The sequence below is a fragment of the Ostrinia furnacalis genome, unplaced genomic scaffold, assembly GCF_004193835.3.
Source record: "Ostrinia furnacalis isolate ACB-3 unplaced genomic scaffold, ASM419383v2 OfSCF3016, whole genome shotgun sequence".
NCBI lineage: Eukaryota > Metazoa > Arthropoda > Insecta > Lepidoptera > Crambidae > Ostrinia > Ostrinia furnacalis.
Window position 1 is genome coordinate 94,990 of NW_021133255.1, and position 20,680 is coordinate 115,669.

General features: G+C 38.5%; 2 protein-coding genes and 1 long non-coding RNA gene across 8 annotated transcripts in view; 1 reads left to right on the forward strand and 2 right to left on the reverse strand.

Annotated features, from left to right (window-relative positions):
* Nucleotides 1-9,503, reverse strand: part of Snoo (Sno oncogene) — a 40,364-nt gene extending 30,861 nt beyond the window's left edge. Inside the window, exon 1 of the mRNA XM_028310431.1 lies at nt 8,216-9,503. Within this exon, the coding sequence (XP_028166232.1) occupies nt 8,216-9,013 (798 nt within the window). The 5' untranslated portion in view covers nt 9,014-9,503. The remainder of the gene's footprint in view (nt 1-8,215) is intronic.
* Nucleotides 9,504-11,441: 1,938 nt separating this feature from the next.
* On the forward strand, nt 11,442-20,641 carry LOC114357013 (uncharacterized). 6 transcript variants are annotated; one of them, XM_028310424.1, is made up of 5 exons: nt 11,442-11,555; nt 11,639-11,763; nt 11,914-12,084; nt 16,087-16,254; nt 18,259-20,641. In XM_028310424.1, exons 4-5 carry the CDS (start codon nt 16,093-16,095, stop codon nt 18,367-18,369), a joined length of 273 nt encoding a protein of 90 aa, XP_028166225.1. In that variant the 5' UTR covers nt 11,442-11,555; nt 11,639-11,763; nt 11,914-12,084; nt 16,087-16,092; the 3' UTR covers nt 18,370-20,641. The 6 variants fall into 6 exon arrangements, 4 of the variants coding, with proteins under 4 accessions (XP_028166225.1, XP_028166226.1, XP_028166228.1 ...); XR_003656269.1 differs by lacking the exons at nt 16,087-16,254; nt 18,259-20,641 and adding an exon at nt 14,337-14,471 and having other exon boundaries at nt 11,914-13,425; XR_003656270.1 differs by lacking the exons at nt 16,087-16,254; nt 18,259-20,641 and adding an exon at nt 14,337-14,471 and having other exon boundaries at nt 11,442-11,551; nt 11,914-13,425.
* On the reverse strand, nt 13,565-14,326 carry LOC114357014 (uncharacterized). The gene is made up of 2 exons (XR_003656271.1): nt 14,129-14,326; nt 13,565-13,886 (listed from the first exon to the last, which is right to left on the reverse strand). It is a non-coding gene; the product is annotated as an uncharacterized LOC114357014 (long non-coding RNA).
* Nucleotides 20,642-20,680: the final 39 nt, after the last annotated feature.

Consider the following 20,680-nt stretch of genomic DNA (forward strand, 5'->3'; position numbering starts at 1 on the left):
TGTGTGTGTATGTGTGTGTGTGTGTGTGTGTGTGTGTGTGTGTGTGTGTGTGTGTGTGTGGTGTGTGTGTGTGTGAGTGTGCGTGAGTTAAAAAAATGAAACGTGTCGAAATTAAAAAAAATCGAAATTAAAAAAAAAACGTCATCGGCATCGCTATTGCGTAATAAATTGGCCAAGTGCGTGTCGTCCCACGCGTAGTGTAGGGTTTCGTAGTTGTCTGTCGTTACCACAATATATTTCAGAAGCAAGCAATTACTTCATCTAAAGTCACTTTTCATAATGTTGTATACATTTTTTCACAAACGGTAAAATAATGTTGCAATTTCTTACAAAACTTGCGCACAAAAAGCAAATCTTGTATGAAAATCATCAAACTTCTAATGCTCGTAACTCAGTTCAGACTGAGTTTAGAGGTATACATGCCATAGTAAGTTTGGTTTATTACACTATTTTGTAATCAAAAAACAAAGTTTGATCGATGGCCGCGCGAAAAAAAAAAGACGCCACTTTCCATACAAAATCTGGCATTGCCATTTGACAGATGTCAAACAAATGACAAGTGGTTAAATAACAGAAAAAAATGTTTTTTTAACAATGTTTAACTTGACTTTTAGTACATTTTTTAACTATTAGTTTACATTTTTCATTAACATTTAACCATTAGTAGCAAAATTTAACAATTACTTATTTTAACTATGAATCAAAAAACTGGTCTTAGGTTAAAGCTATTGCTTGTCTTACTAAACGACGTGGGTACTTNACGTGAAGCTACGGAACCCTGCACTGCGCGTGGCACGACACTGGGTTACTGATTTTTTCATATAAATCTAATATACTCGAAGCATAGACATTGCAAAATAGGCATTTTATTAAATATCACGTGAGATTAGGGGGGTGGGGGAGGGGGTCAGGCAAAATCTCACCAAATCTCACCAAGGGGGGCGGGGGGGTTGAAAAATGGCCAAAATTGTCTCACGTAATTTATGGACGCCCCCTTAGCCGTGCGGCGTGCGCGCAGCCCGTGTGACCCGCGATACTGTGCCCTAATAACAACGCGATAACTGGTCAAAGTTACTTTATCTGCGCAAACAGTATCAATTTTGCGACTCCAATCAATATTAGGTACATCATGCTCCATTTAGATTTATAATTGTATTATTTGTATTCATAAATGAGGCGACAAAATTAATCTACATGGCTGCCTACAGGCCGTTTATTTTAAATTTACAATAAGCGAAATTAGATTTAGCACTATTTTATTACTTTTATTGTTATATAGATAGAATCCATTATTGGCTGTAAGAACAAAAATACCTGTTTGTATTATTATCATAAAGAGCTGTGGTTTTCTGAATAAAGAAAAATAAAATAAAAAATAAAATTTATCTTCAACTAAAAATAGCAATTTACCAAGTTCAAAACTTGCATTTCTGACATACTACATAGAGTCAAATTAATTGGAAATCATACTAGGTATAGCAGTTTTACCGTTTCCAGTGGAAATGATGACCTGAAATTCGATGACGCACTAGAAATCAGAAATCCTAAACCACAAATTGAGATACAAAATAAAATTTTATAATCACGCGTGGCGCCACGCTGGAACAACCTTTTGGAAAATAATTTTTATAATTTAAATGTAAATCCCAGCGATTTGCATCGAAACGACCGAACAGAACGAAAAATACAGTTTACTAATATCACACACATTCTTTACTATCACCGAGATGTAAGGTTTATTTTTCCACGACGAGAAAGGCCGATTGGTTGGAATGAATGAGCGAAAATAAAATTTAATTGATGTCTTTCCCGTGAAAATTACAAATCAATTTGATAAAAACAAGATGCGTCACAATTTATGCATATAAACCACAGAGAAGCTGGGGCAAGATACGAAGAATTGTAGACAAATGTTGTCGTAAAAGTGGCTCCGATACATAACAGACACTAAATCGATATAGAAATCGTTATAGCTTTCTAGCTAGACGAATACAATCAAATGCGTCTGAAATAACCAGAATATCTGGTTTCTAAATTCTTTGTAACTAGGTACTAGTGTAGTTCCACCAGTTTCTTAGGAAAGGGACGATCAAACGATGATTCGGATTTCGGAATGGGAAAGCGTAAACTTGTGTAATTTTTCGCCATCCATAATAATATTAGCCGTCCCTGAATAAGAGATATTCTCCTTTTCTTTTGAGGGTGGGCGTCCACACATTTCAATGTCAGATTTTTTGGTCTTGTTGTTGCCATCTATTCTGGCCAAACCGTGGCTTAACTCCATTTGACATTTTCTCCTTAGGCGAACGAGCTTAGGCTCTAATGTACAGCTATTTCTGATCGTGCGCTCACTGTTTTGCTCTTAATAGGCACAGACTCGGCCGTTTTACTTGCAGTTTACAACAAAATAGCGCGAATGTCAATAAAGAAGAACCTCATTATTTTTTTCAGCGTTACATCTGCATTAAGTATAGCTCGTTTATCGAAAATTTTTAGCTCAGCTGCTGTTAATAAGAGTGTCTTCCTATGCTGTCATCCTTCGTGTTATTACTATGGCAGACGTATGTTACATCATAGCCTTGTCTTGTTTTCTTAGTTCCTTTACTGACAGCTCAATATGTTCTCGGAACACATGAACGACTGTGAATATGTTTGCACAGGTAAGTATGAATGGTGGTGTTGCATTACAATTGCTTAGCTTGTTATCCTTAATAAGCTACACCTTCAATTTTCACAGCCATGGCGTTAGTTTCTCGTATCCGCGCAAATGTCAGAGAGGTTGAATATAGAAAACCGGGATTAATTAATCATTCGTGTCGCAGTGAGAACGCTCAACGCGGTGGGGTCGGTACCCGTGCGCTGGCGCAGGGCCAGCTGCTCGCTATTATTACGAGTGCTCGCAAACTTACGCGTGCACGCGTAATGACCTTTATTGTGAAGCTTCAAGACCTCGGCCGGCGCGACCACGCGCCTCGACCGGCAACACCTGCCTATACCGCTCTAACACAGTTCCCGATAGTTTTATTCGAGTATATTTCTTTTGCATTCACACTAATGACATGCAAAGGGTTTCTAACTTTTTTATCTGGAAGTTAAAATGCACTACACAAAAGGCTGCAAGATTACAAACCACACTCCTGCATATTTTAACCTGTTGAGTTGCGTTTTCGTGGCGCATTTGGCATTTGGCAAAACTAGATGTTCCGGTCTTCAAAGTTATGTTTCAGCAAAATGCTAGCTACCATGACATCATGTTTTTGGAAGTCAAACAACATTCATGAAATACAACACTAATCACCATCATCATTTAAAACGAGAAATTTCCAAATGACCAAAGAGCTAAATTAAGTGTTCTCATGATGCCGTTATTTAATCCTCACTAGCAGTGCTGCTGGCAGCAATACCATGTCCCGAGTAATTACTAAATCTAAAACTAATATTGTACCGGGAAAGACAGGGACGTGGCGCGTGCGGGCTGTTTGTTTTTTAATGTTTGCTTTGGCACAAGGCGTACTGACTCATCCTGACACCTGAATTATCTTCAGTTTTAATGAGAACCGCTCCTACTTTACGAGTTCTGTTGATGATCTGTGACTAATTATTAGTGATGAACGATCCTGTCTAACAGTTGCTATGTTTAAAACTTTAACTGTCAATATTTAAAAATGTTTTCCCAAATTCGGTATCGGTATGTCATTGACTATTGTTAAATGCAAAAAAAGCATTTTTGTAAAATTTTATTTACTTATATGTTCCATACGAAATTAGTTTGATTGGCAGTCCTATATTAATTCTGTCGGACTATCTACTGCATCATCATGAGAATGATGATTCTCGGTGTGTTTATTTAAGTTTAGTTGAAAAAGTTTTGTAGTGGCTGTAACATGTTCATAATTATGCACATAGATATGCGTGGCGCGGTTTTATTAGCTAAACAAAGGCGCGGCCTTGGGGTCTAGCCTCTAACCTAGACGCGCGTAGGTGCACCGTCACGTCACGAACATTTACAAACACATTTCAGGCAAACTTTTGTAAGTACCCGCTGTGTTAGCAAGCAGTAACAATTACCAAGTCATGTTTTACCTAACGCACAATGTTTGCATCATGATTTTAGATGCTAGCTTCCTTTCTAAATACACTAAGTTTATGTAATTTTTCCTATCCTACTAATATTATAAATGCGAAATCAAAAATTATATTAATATTGGTCTAAGACCCCGCATACTAGGATTTTGTGAGAGAAGTCTTATTTGTTGAATGAAATAGAGAGCAACATTTTAGTTTGATTTTCCAAACATTCTTTTAAGTTTTTCTAGGATTTCCGAAGACTAACATGTTAATATGACATGATGGGCCATCTGTGAACCTGTTCAATCGTGTTTTGACATCCTATCGGCTGGGCTGCCGTGACTCTATGAGTCATTAACATGTATATTGTGATAACGTCTCAGCAGCTATTGAGTACATGCCTACTGCACCAGACACGTGTTGCTGATATTGAGTCACACGCGACGCCTATAAAGGTTCTAGGAACTGAATTGTTGTTTTTTCTCCTGTCTGGCAATCGATAAGTGACGAAAAGCAATACGGAATTCCTGCAATAGACGCCAAAGCAACATAAGACATTATTTTGCTTTTAATATGGCTTAAGTATTCGGTTTCCAGAATAGATATTCTTCTCAAAAAAAGGAATTCACACGTCGTCGTAACTCGCTACCTCTCTATCGTAATGTCTACTACAGAAACAGTTTCATAATAAAACGTCGTGACTGTTAACCAGAGTTTTATTGGATCAAGGGAATGGTTATAGTGCCCTCAAAACTAAACTTAACCTTGGACATTTGTTTATACCCAACTATTTGGCAATGGCGACAAGGGGCCGATATCATGTCATGATGTCGTGCGTGAGTCAGCTTTTCGGAATAAGGGAAATGCTTCTCCTGCTATCGGAATGCCCGCCAAAGTAATGAAATGTTGGAATGTTGGCAGCTCTGCCAAGATGACAGTGAAACCCTCTTGAGGGAACGAGATTCCTATGAATACAAAGTCAAACTACAAAACTTTCTGTAGTGGGATAGAAAACAAAACATATCACCTAAGCATCTATTATCATGGCAACTATCGAAAGACGTCTTGCCTTAAGCTCCCTTTTCTGGTAAGCCTACTACATATTTGTACAGAAAGTATTGGTCACAACATAAATCATGAAGTAGGTACGACTATCATCATGACACCAAATCATCAAACATTTGAAATGAATAAGTAATGATGAGATACAAGAGGTTACCTAGACCTACCATTATTGTTAGCGCAGCAATTTATCTATTACCTATTTCTGACGGCGCACATTGAGCTTGTATTGATTGGTGGTATTCGACCAAATTACGTCTTTACCGGTACTTCCGCTTCCAGTTTCCTCGAATAGAGTCCAGTCACCTGCTTGGAACGTAAAAACACGGCTAACGAACTGTCCACTTCGATATGAAGCCAAATTTTCTACATCCGTAAGATTCTTCATCAATGATGTAGGAACATTTTCTATTTCAAAACTGGCATCACAAATACAACTCATTCTTTTTTGAGTTCTCGGAAAAACTGTAAAAATGTTCGGAATTTTAATTTAGTTTTTATCTCTTGGCGAATTATTTGTATTAATGCGCACTCGTAATTCATAAGATACAAGATATGCCTCGACTCGGCTGTGGTCCAAATTCTAGTATTAATAGAAATGCCGTAAAGTGTGGATGTGTTGACAACTTTCATATCATGTTGTTATTTCGATATGAGTTACTATTATATCATTATTAACTTGAGAGACCTCATTAATAAATAATAATAATAATAATATCATTTATTTCAGATAAACAGTATCCATATGGGTTAGTAACAATTTGTGCTTAAACAATAAATGGTTAGTAAAAATATTTCAAACAAAATTAAATTAAAATTAATAAAGCTTTGTTCATTTGAGTTAATAAAGTGCTATTGGGTGAACAGAATTTCTTATTCAGAATGATAAAATAACCCAATTGTTAGTTAAGACCTCAAAGTAGATCGAAAAACATCCGGTTGCCTAAACCACCGTAGCGCCTGACTCACGGGCTTTGTGCCTGTCCTATCACTTTTGATGTCCATTGGCCACTGACCAAAGATTATAATTTATCGTCCATTACCGAACGGAAGCGGGAAAACAAAATATTTTCTCAACGAATCCGATGATCGGGATTTTTTAACGTTTACTCATAACTTGTGTCAACAACTAACGCCTGGCAAGATTATTCCGATTCTTTGGAGATGATGTAACATGTCAAAATTCCTGAAATTGTAAAATTTCCCATTTCAAAAGGTTTGTCAAAGACGCTCAGTTCAATTGTACCAATTGTACCCTCGACCCCTTTAAAATTGTCGTGAATCGTCGATAGGTCTCACCGACAATAATTATGTTAATAATAATTAAGCTCATGAATTAACACATAGTTTAAAATTACAATGTCAAGATCCCAGTCCAGGTGCCAGGTAACCAGTATTTTTACATTTTCAATTAAAGTCGCCGCCTCGAAGTTGCAACCCGGAATTGAACAGTTTTACAATTTCTGGAGGCTATGAGAACGTTTGTGATTGCTTTATAAGACGGTAATTTCACGTGGTCGTGCGAGTTCACGACATAATATCGTATCCACATCATTGCCGATGGCCATGGGGTCATTTGAGTTTTCTGAGAAGTGTCGTGCGTCGAGCGGGACCCAGCACCTAATAGGTTTCTGGGAATGATCTCGGCCCTCGGCCATTCTATTTCAACTCGTTACATCTATGTATATTATGTACAAAGGTACTACTCTTTATTGAGTGTTTACATACATGAACATACAGTTTCGATTCCACAGGAAAGTTTGTGCGTGTAGTTGAGAAATTAATCATGTTTCATTAACATGATATTATAGGACATAACCTAAAATGAGGGCTACATTTGGGCGCCAAAAATGTATAAATTCTTATTAATGTAATCTTAAGTAAAAATTGAACTGTTATCATGTTCTCTATTTGTTTGTATAGTTTGTGATTTATAAAATCACATAATATTATTCCAAAATTAATATGAAAGTTTTGGGCGCCAAATTGTAGCTAATCCTACATTTTCATGACCTGTGTACCTACCATGAGTTTACGTTAGGTGTGCTCGCTAGCGAAAACGTCAAAAATCTCTATAGAGATTTTGTTTCTTGAAAGTAGCCGCTAGGGGCGCTGCACAATATGTCATACAATTAATGTCATTTTTTTACGCAGTCGCTAGCGAGCACACGTAACGTAAACTCATGGTAAGCACACTGATATTATTCCTCAATTCGACAGTCATCATGAGTCGTTTCTTTACAATGGTGGTGATAACACTTCACTTAAAAAAGTCAGTAAGATTGGCCATGGCCAAGGATCGAACGTACGACTTCTCGCACAGCCGACTGCGTTTTATGATAAGAAATATAAAATAAAGGACATCGCATATAACGAGACTGAATGTACTCGTACTTATAATCTTCTTAGTACATTCGGAAAACCTTATCTTAAGACTGAAATATAAGGTGATTTATGCAAAGCACATGGTAACAAACAATGTCTGTGACGCCTTCCGTAATCAAATCATCAAGGTAAAGAAGATATCTTTTTATCAGACGTAAATGATAAAATTGGCGAAAACATTCTTAGCTGTTATCTGACATTTGATAACATGTTTTTGCAGGCGGACTGATAGTAAAACTTATTTGAGATATGAGAAATCATTTTTTTGTTAATCTTTTTGTCTCCTCTAATTTTTTATCTAACATTACTTACCCATGCATGACTCTTCTAGACTTTCCTCAAAATGGCCAAAATTATAATTAAAACAATATCTATCACGTAGTGGATCAGTCCACATGGACCAAACAAGATTCTAATAAGAATCAGGACAGGAAGGTTACTTATAACAATTTGGTGAGAATATCACAATAACTAACATTACTTATTTACAAGTTTTGTAGATACTGCAGCGAAGCCGTCGTCCATACTCCATCGTTCGTTATACTCGTACCTACAAATTATCTAGTCTAGTCTATATAGATAGGGACTTACAAGATGCCACGTAGAAGTTTTTCTGCTCTTCTTTACTACCGCATTTAGTTCTGCTCTTCCTTACTACCGCATTGTCCTGAAAACTGTTTTCTTTTACATTTGCACCTACCTGTTTACGTTTCAAAGGCGCCTGCTGCTTGACTGGAACTGGCGCCGCTGTCGGCGACTCCCGCGCCGCTAACTCGTCCAGCAGGGCCACGCATTTCTCCTTCTCCTTCTCCTCGTCTGCCACCAGCAGGAACCGCCGCCATCGCGACGAGTCGAACCCCCAGTGGCAGGTCCGGTTCTCCGGCTCGTGCGAGTGGCACACAAACCGCCTCGGCGTGTACAATGACCGGCATATCAAACACTGCACTAAGTTCAAATCCGGGGCGCACACACCCCGCCCGCCACCGAAACACTCATGGTACACTCGGAACCCGGGCAGCTTGTGCGGGCTCGACGCCGCCGGGCCGTGCAGCAGCGAGGAGCACAGCCGCTCCGCGTCAGTCTGCGTGATGAGCCCACACGACGGCGCCGAGCGCGGCAGCACCCCCGTCGACTTCAATTCGTGGAGCTGCTCCGGCGTGCATCGCGAACAGTATATTTGCAGTTCGTCGCACACACGGTTGATCTGTTCCAAGCTGAAGTCCGTCAGCACCGAGGTCAGGATCTGGGGCAGGCACAGCCGCCGCTCGCCGCCGACGCTGAAGCACGAGATGGGCTCGCCCTCGAGCAGGGTCTCGCCGCGCTCGCCCAGCACGGTGTCCGGCGCGAGCAGGATCGGCGGCGCGGCGGGCGGCGGCGGCGGCGGAGGCGCCTCGCTACATGGCTCGGCTCGCCCGCATCCGGGCCCTTGCAGGCTGCGCGGCGCGCTCGCCTGGTAGGTCTTCAGCACGGAGTTGATATGGGACGTCACTACATCCATGGTCGCTCACCCCCACCGACTTGGGAGCTCGAGGGGCGCATGTCCCGAGCGAACTACGCGCCGGCACGCGCGACGCGCTCCGGCCGCGATCGAAACATATCTGCCGAACTGCCGAGCCGTCGCGACGGCCGGGCCGAGTGCTCGCCGCCCGTTTGCGGCGTCTCCGCCCCGTCGCCGCACGACCACTTTGCAAAAATACACAAATAAGCCACTTTTTGTCACTGAACCATCACTATTTTTCCCCGAATATTCACTGAGCTGACACTGTTGGATTCCAATTTGTGAACTGCAGCCGTTTTCCAGTTGGAACGAACTGGATACTTGCGAACTGGGTAGTACGTAATAGATACGAGCGGCTGAGGCCGGGGCGTGGATTCCGGCGACTGGTCGCAGTCAAAGCAGCAGACGGATGGCTCGGCTACTGGAGAGTCTAGCCGGCGCCCCGCACCCCGCGCCCGCCGTCGTGTCACGTGACCGACCTTCCCGTCAAAATATCCAGAATGGCGGCGCGAACCGCGGCCCGCCCGTCTCAAACACTAAACACTGCAGAAGTGCCAATTGAATATACCTTCTACCAACATTATCATAATATTACTACAATACAAAAAGAATTTACTTTATAATAATAAATAATTATATAATAAATATGTACGATCATATGAATAGTTTAGAAAATTACAAGAACAGTTGATCCGAATATTATTAAAATATTTTATTAAAACAATCTAAACAGATGTTCTTGATCCCGTTATTCCCATTTAACCAGTTATATTACCTAAAAGTACATCTGATAAACTACATAGTTTATCAGATATTCAGACCACACAAATTGTATTTACCTATTGTTTTTTTTTTTTGTAGTAGGTAGCTAATTAATATTATACGATTCTCACCTAATGTTAATCATAAAATATTAACTATGCAAATTATGGTGCAATCTAGTTATATTTATAACAATTTTCGAAATTAAAATGTAATGTGATTAAAACATAATTATTTTTGCTGGTAAAAATAGATGTATGTAAGTATTGCTGTATAAATTATGGAAGTACACATAATGAAATAGTAAAATTAACCGGCGATAGTATTTTCTTAAATATAAATAAAATTACTTAAGTGAGTTGTCTTCGAGATGCTTAAAATGCGCAGGCAGGAACCCGTGAGACCAGTTTACCATCTGTCCTATTTATCTTTGGCACCGCGACACGCGCGGGGGAGCCGAGACGCGCGGGGAGGGTGCGGGACGCGGGACGGGGCAGCTGCGTCTACTGCGGCCGTTCGCTCGCATGAAAACTGTTTATATCTAACTGGAGCATTTTCATCGCAAATTCAACTGTATGGTTTAGAAATATGGTCGATTTTTAAATGGTAAGCACTTACTTTGTTGTGCAAAGTTATTAGCAGTGAAGTAGAATTCGATCTTACTCGTACAATCGTAAAGTGCGTTTTCTGCCTCTAATATCTACATAACATTTACATAGCACTTAAACATTTTGTTAATTTGCGTAATAATTAAGTAAAACCTGTGGTAAACATACAAACCTACTACTACCTAGGTGTAGGTACGACGATAACTACTAGGTACGATAAAAATACATTATGCCTAATGAGCTTTTAATTAGAATCCTTTCTAAATGTAGGTACCTATTATATCATTAAAATGAAAATGAAAAAATATTGTGTAAAATGTAATAATTATGTTACTTACCTTTTTACAAGTTATTTATTGATATGATGTTACAATGCCAATATTGATAAAATTTTAGTGTTTCACTTCACTCACATGCCACTGTACATATCTGGAAAATAAAAAAACACACACTATCGTGGACGTTATAATATTGTTAAATTACATATAAAAATTGGTTCATCATCATCATCATCTCAGCCAAAGGACGTCCACTGCTGAACATAGGCCTCCCCCAATGCTTTCCATGTTGCCCGGTTGGTAGAGGCCTGCCTAAAAAATGCGGAATAAAAATTGGTTAGCAATAAATAGTTTGGTATTGTCAGAAACTTATCTTCATCATCTTCTGCCTTTTTTTCTTGAAAGTTTAAATAATTTTGGTCTGTTCATCCATTCGTTTCCGGTTTTCTAGTTTCCCGCGCTTTATGTACAACACCACAGATAACTTATCAAGAAGGTAATAAAGTAAATTATCGTTATTCGTTATTTTATAATAACGTTGCGTCTTATTGATTGTCCATGGATTTTTCGGTATGACAAATAAAAACACTATACAAAGCAAAGTCCTTAACAATGTAAACTTTTCCCTTTTGAGGATTCTATGTAGAGCAAATTAAAAAATCTAATAAATAACTGTATGAAATAACTGCAATAAAAACATTAAATAACCAATAACGTTATTTTCACAAATATTGATATAAAAAAAACAAATGTCAACTCAATAGACGACTCACGCACGACTGTCATGTCGGTGCGGCCTTGCTGCTGCTTTTGTCATTTTTTGATTTTGCATTTTTCTTGTGATCAGCGTTTATTCTAATTGTTTTAATTGGCTTTCGGCCTCCAAGCAAGTAGGTAGGCTCCTAAAAAAATATTAAACTTGACAAGTGAGGGTAATTTTCCATGATAGAGACTAAAAAAGTATTTGCGTTTTACAGATTGATGGATCCTTGGGGCTGCGAAGTGGAATCCGCTGTTGTTGAGTCGAAGTTTGAGGACAACTTTACGCCTTCTCAAGGATTCACGAAGCTGTCAGACTCAGCGCAATATCTTGCCGTTTTAGGTAAATAATTATTCAACTTATCAGTGCAATTAGCATTGTGATAGCTGTGTTAAATTACACTGCAACCGCGTAATGTAATATTGGCGACTTTCTATTACCTTGAATTTTAAAACCATTGTGTTATATTCATGGGCTATTGTTTCATTCCAGAAAGGAAACTTCAAGTGGTGCGTTCACAGAACAAAGTGCTGGAAAACCTGTCAGCGTACAGGGAGGATTGTATCAACCGGTTGATGCGAGACGGCTGCGACCTGGACCCTGTGATCGGCGACACCGAAGCTGAGAAACTGTTGCAAGAATAAACATAACCTTTAACCTCTTGTAAGTAGCCATGGCATCCTCATCCTCTAACATTGATTTGTCAGGGCCCACCTACTGCGTCGTCACTGGAGCATCCCAGGGTATCGGTAGAGCATTAGCCGTAGAGGTATCAAAACTTCTTGGGCGTAAGTCAGTTATACTTCTTTTGGCTCGTAACAAAGATGAATTGTCAATTACCGCCGGCCTGTGTAAAGCAGATGGTGTTGAAGTACTGTACGAATCGGTAGACCTCTCGAAGGCGACAAATTCCGAAATGACAGATATTCTCAACAAAGCTTTGAAGGGACGCAAAGTGACAGACTTCGCCACTAGCCTAATTTTCCACAACGTCGGTTCTCTTGGTAATCTAGCTGTGGAAACAAGCCGCATGGAGAATGTTGAGGAGCTGAGAAAGTACTACGACCTGAATGTATTTAACGTAATCTCATTGAATACTCAATTCCTTAAGTTATTTGAGGAGGTAGAAGACCGTGTTATTATTGTGAATATCACATCGCTTTGTGCGATTAAGCCTATGAGTGGTATGGCCTATTACTGCAGCGGGAAGGCAGCGCGTGAGATGTATTTCAGAGTTTTGGCTGAGGAGAAGAAGCATGTTAAGGTGTTAAACTATTCCCCTGGTCCGGTTGAGACAGCTATGATCGATTTTGTCTTGGATGAGGCTGTAAATGATAACTTGAAAGACGTGTTCAACTCATTCAAAAACCAAGGTACTCTTTTAAAACCTGAGGTTACTGCGAAAAAATGTATGAAAGTCCTCCGCGCAGGCAAGTTCGCACCGGGCGAACATGTAGACTACTTTGACGATGAATGAATCTAAATAAAACAAATGATTGCTCTCTAATGTCTATCGAGTAGTTGTAGCTTTCTTACTGTTATAACTGCTTTTTGCCAAATTTTTATGATGTCTATTGTTATGGTATTAATGTAGAATCCATATCCATAGTAATATATTGTTGTTTCCTATTTTTTAATTAGGATTGTGCAATAACTGTCGTAATACTTAAATGTATTTTTTGTTTTTGTTATATCAATAAACTGTATACTTTCTTTATATTTTTGAGGTAATTTTTACCATCTTGATGTATGATTAATGTAACATTGTTATTATAATTTGTATTCATCATAAATACAATTGAATACTTGTTGAGATTAAAAAAACATTAGGTTTTCATGAGCCCTAATTGAAAAATAAGAACATTGTTTTTGCATTCCAATAGTCATTCCATACACATGTTTGTAACTTAAAACTAAACTAAACAATTATAAAATATGTAATTCAGGATGTACCCTACATAAGCTAGGACAGCAGTCAAAATCCATAGTAATTTACTATGTGTATAGGGTCAGGGAGGCAACAGTGACTCACTTTTTTTTCGAAGCTTAATAAAAATAGATATCGCTTTAATATTGGCCTAAAATTTGCTCACATTTTAGATACACTATTGAACTGTAACTGAGCACTCATGATTCTACATTATTTACTACTTATGTCAAAGTAGGAACCTAAAACAAAAAAATGATAATTGAGCCACTGTGGACTACTAGGTGTACACACTGACTCACTACCGTGGTACACAGTATTAACGTGGTACGGCAGTATTTATATGAAAAGAAAATGCCCATTCCGCGTAGTTTTTTATTAGAAATAATAACAAAACTGCACAAGCTATTCTTATTATAATCAACAATTCAACACGACTCTTAGTACTTTTATTGCTACCTATAAGATCTTAAGTCATCTCAATCTCTTCGTTATTTATTTCTTCCCTATTTTTCTGTCGGTTTTTTTCCGTGGCATTCTGTAAATAAAAAACAAAATTCGATTTAAAGTTATAAAATATTGAATTCGTATAAAGTATTAAAATTGAGTCACTGTGTACTTCTACGCCATTTTGTAAATATTTGATCAAAAAAACCAAGATGTAAAACAAATTAGTCAAAATTCGGATTAAAGACAATTGATACAAGACCTACTATCCGATAAATATAACGGCTATTACCTATAGCAACAAACAAAGATATGAAAACAATCGAAACTCACCTTAGAATGTAATTTAGTGGGCGCGAAAACAAAAAACATTCCCTCACCCTTCCGCACGGCACTTGACCGGCGAGCAAACTGGTTTAAATGTGTTCGGGTACCAAGACCTTTGAATCGGTAAAAGAGACAAATATATATTCCTATGCCTTCAGGTCGAAACATGACTGAGCCACTGTAGCCGACCGAGTCACTGTTGCCTCCTTGACCCTACTTATAAAAAAATCCCAGAAATTATTTCTCCTAGCTTACATGGGTACAGCCTATATCATATACTGTTATTCATAATACTTCTATATGAATGCAATTCATATTACTAACAAATTAATAAATGCTTGAAGTAAAATGCCTTTTCAATGTCACCCTGAACCTTTTTTTAATTTAGAAATATGAGTTACATTCATTTTATTGTGACCTTATCTTTATTGACACTAATGACCTCAATCGATAACTCCTTTTTTCTATCATTCATTATTTTCAAATAAGTTAATTACATATCATTGTTAACTCATGTTGTGTAATATGATGAAATAATATTAATTGGTGGTCAAAAAATATTAGGTCACTGAGTTTACTGTCGTCAACTGTCTAGCAATAATACCTACATACATACGATCTACATAATCAATTTTGCCGATTCTGATGATAATTATAAAAAGAACTTATTTTTTTAAATAATATTTGATAACAAAACTTCGTTTTCACGACATATGTGGAGAACAACAACAAAAAATTCACAAGAATGAACACATTATTGTCTACCAGTTTTACATGAACAGACTTGCGTGAGATGGCAAAGAAAGTGTAGCAAATCACCTTTTCGAGAAAACTTACACTACCTAGTACCTACACTGCTTGATTTCTTGAGAAACTACTAAATTTTGTTGAAAAAAAGCGCTTATTACAATGGCAATGATGCTAATGTTTTCTTAAAGTGAGTAGACAATTTATGTTAAACTAAGTGCTATTTACTTTATTGTTCCAAATTATCTTGGGTCAAAAATGTCGAGAGATTACTTGTTCATATAACAGCTGACAATGTAAAGCTGATAATGGAAAACTAATAATAAATGAGGCTGGATGATAATGGAACTACCTACTTACACAATTATCTACTTGAGATTAACCATTATTAATTTATGACACCGACAACCACTGGTTGACTGATAAATAAAAATGCTTTGTGTATTAGATAGGTCCGTTCATTCCCTTTGATTGTAGGTAATATTGCATAGGCAGTAGTGCTCTCTGATAAACTTATCTTTTATACTGAGATCTCCAACCCGCCTGTCAAGCGTGGAGATTATAGCAAAACCCTCGACTAAAGTGGAGGAGGATCATAGTCCAGCACTGGACTGTAAAGGGCTGTTATGATGATGGCATGTAATATTTCCGTCAAATTAGTGCCTACAACCAGGATGTCACTAAAGTATATCCCTTCGCGAAGATTAGTCCAAATGGCCCTGTTCCACAATTTTACATAGTTTTCGATTTATCATATTTTTAAGAACATCCAATTCAAGCGGGTTGAACATCCGCTCCACAAATTCTTGCTCAAATGTGCGTAATTTGAGACGCGCTAAGCATTTGAGTTTCACGACGAAGCAAAATTTAATTCGACTCAGACGTCATTAAGCCACGTTAATACGTGAGTAGGTACTTACTGTAGGTAGTTCTCATAAAATTAGGTATATACCTTCATTCCTAATGAACATCACAAAAACGATTTTTGTAGGATCTTTGACCATCTTCATAAAAGCTGGAGATTAATTCTAGTACTATTTCTCACACACGCCCCTTCCTTCAAAATTAATAAACTTAAATATCAAGTGATTTTAATGTTGGTTTTGGACACGCATGCCAATGCCATGAAACCTTCCTGTGGCGTATAATTTCATGGTAAAGGCGCGAGAAGGTAGTTTGAAATAAAAATTGTAAATAGGGCCAAATTTGCCTTCCAGAGCATCATGACGGCTACTCGTAAAAGCCTGTTCATCTTCCTGATGGGGCTGGCATGGCGCTGCCGGTACAGCATGCCGCTACTGCTCAGCGGTACTGTGGCCATACTGGGCCGCGCTTGGATGTTCCAGATTCGCGTGCAGACTGTGCATCGTTTGCACGAATCCGAGGTGAGTGAGAGTCGATTTTATTCCTATGTCGCACAAGGCGTGAAATTCCATGAGTGATAGTCCAAGAGTCCGAGGAAGATCCACCCGAAATTCAGCTCTATTCTTGTTCAGCGTTCAAACTCTCATGTGCGTGAATGTCTAAAAGTGAAAGCCCATGAGTCCAATGTGAGCCCGCGAGTTCCAGCTGTTTCTATCTAGCACAAGAGGTGAAACTCCACGAGTCTTAGGTCAGCTAGAGATGCTGCTCAGCGGTACTTTGGCCATACTGGGCTGCGCTTGGATGTTCAGATTCGCGTGCAGACTGCATCGCCTGCACGAATCCGAGGTGAGGGATAATCGGCTTTATAGCTATCCAGCGCAAGGTGTGAAAGGCTGCGAGTCTTCGCTGAGAGCGCGCGATATTCAGCTCTATTCCTATCCAGCTAAAGCCATGAAACTGTGTGAAAGTCTAAGAGTCCCCAAGGTCTGAGTGCACGCGAGATCCAGCTCTATTTCTATCTAGCGCAAGAGGTGAAACTCCACGGAGTCCTAGGTAAGTCTGGTGTGGCGCTGCCGGTACAGCATGCCGCTACTGCTCAGTGGTACTGTGGCCATACTGGGCCGCGCTTGGATGTTCCAGATTCGCGTGCAGACTGTGCATCGCCTGCACGAATCCGAGGTGAGTGAGTCGATTTTATTCCTATGTCGCACAAGGCGTGAAATTCCATGAGTGATAGTCCAAGAGTCCGAGGAAGATCCACACGAAATTCAGCTCTATTCTTGTTCAGCGTTCAAACTCTCATGTGCGTGAATGTCTAAAAGTGAAAGCCCATGAGTCCAATGTGAGCCCGCGAGTTCCAGCTGTTTCTATCTAGCACAAGAGGTGAAACTCCACGAGTCTTAGGTCAGCTAGAGATGCTGCTCAGCGGTACTGTGGCCATACTGGGCTACGCTTGGATGTTCCAGATTCGCGTGCAGACTGCATCGTCTGCACGAATCCGAGGTGAGGGATAATCGGCTTTATAGCTATCCAGCGCAAGGTGTGAAAGGCTGCGAGTCTTCGCTGAGAGCGCGCGATATTCAGCTCTATTCCTATCCAGCTCAAGCCATGAAACTGTGGGAAAGCCTAAGAGTTCCCAGGGTCTGAGTGCACGCGAGATCCAGCTCTTATTCCTATCTAGCGCAAGAGGTGAAACTCCACGGAGTCCTAGGTAAGTCTGGTGTGGCCGCCAATACAGCATGCCGCTTCTACTGAGTGGCACTGTGGCCATACTGGGCCGCGCATGGATGTTCCAGATTCGTGTGCAGACTGTGCATCGCCTGCACGAATCCGAGGCGAGAGATAGTCGGCTTTATTCCTATCCAGTTCAAGGGGTAAAACTCCTTGCTGCGAGTCTTTTGTCAGAGCGCGCGAGATTCTTCAACCCTGTTCCTAACCAGCGCAAGTCTTGATGAAACTCTGTGTGTAAGTCCAAGAGTCCCCGAGGTCAATACAAATAGAGCTGGATCTCGCGTGCACTCACGCGAAATCCAGCTCTATTTCTATCCAGGAGTCCGAGGTGAGCGCAAGCGATATTCAACTCTATGCAAAGAGTGAGACTCCATGCTGCTGGCTGCTGAAGTGCTCGAAGAAGAAACGAAGACAGCTCATACGTACAGCCCCCCTAGACAAAACGCACTTTTTGATCGAATCGAAAATCGAATCCGTCAAAACTCCATACAAAAAAGGGGCTTTTCGACCACTTTTCGACTGGTTTGCGATTATAATTTTCACTTTGTCTAGACCCCCAGGCTAGCAACAAAATATAGAGGGTTTTCTTCTATCATAATGTCAGCAAAAAGGTAAGAATAACGAAATTAACTAGACCAAAGTATGGTGGAAGCTAACGTGTCCTTCTTTGTAGAGTCCACATTTGTTGAGATTTAAGGTATTATTTGAGCAGTCCTAATGTGATTCTCATACAACTGGAGTTCATGTGACTCATAGGATACGATACAATTTTAACAACACAATTTGGTTTCCAGTTAGCATACTACGACGACGACGAAATAATGGAGGAGGAAGAGGACTACACCTGGGAGGAGGAGTCCACCGACTCCTGGGAGACCATCGTCGAGGAGGTCGCGTATGGATGACCCCCGCTTATCGTCAGGTCGGGCATACACTTCCGAAGCCACGACCGTGACGTATAAACCAAAAGCAAATTTAAATTTGAACTCTATCACTTTGTGCTGTCCGTCTAATGTAGTTTGTAGTTGTGTGTATGTCGCAGCCGACTGACGAAACTAGCCAGTTGGTTGAATGGCTAGCTCGTTTGTGAAACGCCGCCATTTAATTAAATGTCGTAAAGATTTACCGCGATTGTTGAACGCAATGCTTAACGAGCTGACTTATTGTCGAATTATTAGTCGTTAGTATTTTTTTGTATTACACATTTTAATGAAAAAATATCGTGAAATCTGACCAGTCTAAGTTTTACTTATTTAACTTAATTATTTTTGACTCAAGGCAAACAAATATAAAATTGTTTCGAGTTCCTAAAACCATACATTTTTGAGTTTGATGACTGCTAACCCTTCCTCTGACAAAATTTTAACTAAAAAATTACCCGGCTACTTTGTTCGGCGTTTTCCAAAAGGCTAGTTTTTTATTAGTTAATTCCATAATACATACGTTGTCTGCTGATCGTTCAACAATCGGCCTAAGTACCTTCTTGTTCATCCAACAATCTGCCTAGGCATTCAATTAAATACCGGCATTTAATAAATGAGCTAGCCAGTCGATTAACTGGCTGATTCAACTACTTGGCTGCGACATATTATTATTATATTATTGTTACTCACTCATCGTGAAATTAAAAAACACATCTTTAAGCTATTCGATTACAACTTAAAGTAACTGGAAGTATAAAAACATTACTTAAAATGATATTATTATGACTGTAGTTTAGTCATAATTTTGTTCGGGATTCGACTTTGGTTTAAAAATGTGTTTGCTAGAAAATATGACGTTATAAAAATTTGTCTTGTATAATTAGAATAACTTTAGAAATACTTACCTTTAGTAGTCTAAAATATAACTGTGTGATCATATTAACGTAAATTGATCTCACGTTTCCAAAATATTTGAAAATTTACGAGTAGGATAAATATTTGTTAGTCACTATGACTTTGTAGGTAACCCTTGCATCTATTTTGGTATAATAATATTACTTACGAGTTTATAACCAGTAATTTAAAAAGTAATAATGTAGTATTCATGTACATTATTCTCTTTTTCCTGTACATTATACATTTTAATGTTATTTAGTTTTTTTAAATGATATAAAATACAAAAATATTCGTATAAAATATTACCAACTTAACTTTTAAGTTGTATTCTAAATGGTGAAAGTTTGGTGGAGGAATATTGGTTACTCACGACAAAAAAAAAAGCTAAAAATAACCACTAAAATGCAGATATAAAAATTCCAAGTAAGTGTTTAACCGAACTTCAAATTGAAAAGTTTGTACGTCTGTTAGATGTAGGTGGATAGCATTAATGAAATTTATATGTGACAAAACTTAAACTTCCAGTGGCAATGGTTTGTAAAATCTATAGATATAATTCATATTATGTAATTTAAAATATTTTATAGGACCTACTATTATACTGAAATTCAAGCGTATAGATTTATCTATGATTAACGTAGTGTAGATGGTACGGCTGTCCTTTTGCTCGACTTGGCGAGGGCTCTCCCGTGCCCCCAGATAAATATGTAGTGTAAAACTAGCATCGTAAAAATCTAGATTTTAGTGCGATTAAATAACAAATGTGTAGGAAGTGCTGTCGATTGTAATAACAATTTAAGATAAGTTTAATAAAATTTTAAAATTGGTGATAAATAATTCTTTAAATCTTTGATGTTACATAATGAATTAATGTAGAGATAGTTAAGGTCCAGTTTCAATAGTGATACTTGATTGGTAAATATAACATTGTTTACATTTTTTAAACTGCAATTTATAAAGATCGAACTATACTTATCTACTCACTGTAGCTCCATGATTTATAATAATGACATAGATAATATCTTTGTAAATTAAATAATGTTTCTTGACAATCTGTCGGCGAATTTTGTAGAATTAGGGCCTTTGAATAAGACGGTGGCTCGGCTTGGTTGGACTTTTCAAAAACCCTATTTTGGATTTTAAAAATGTAATATTTCTTCTCGATTCAATTTGGCTCGAAAGTTTTTAACTTAACCGTCAGTATTAGTGTTACCAATATAATAATTACTTACGTGCAAGTAAATTATTTTTAAATTCGACAGTTTATTCCCACATTATTTAAAATTATTTGTTAGTTATATGTTTGAAGGTGAAATGGGCTGTGTGTTTAAATAAGGCATTAATAAAAAGACGTTTGGTAAAATGGAATAATTATTTTATTTTCCTAATTAAATAA

Coding starts and splice junctions, on each gene's coding strand:
- LOC114357013 (XM_028310424.1), top strand. CDS start 16,093: ATGACGGCTACTCGTAAAAGCCTGTTCATCTTCCTGATGGGGCTGGCA. Junction 16,255..18,258: donor ATCGTTTGCACGAATCCGAG/GTGAGTGAGAGT, acceptor TTTGGTTTCCAG/TTAGCATACTACGACGACGA.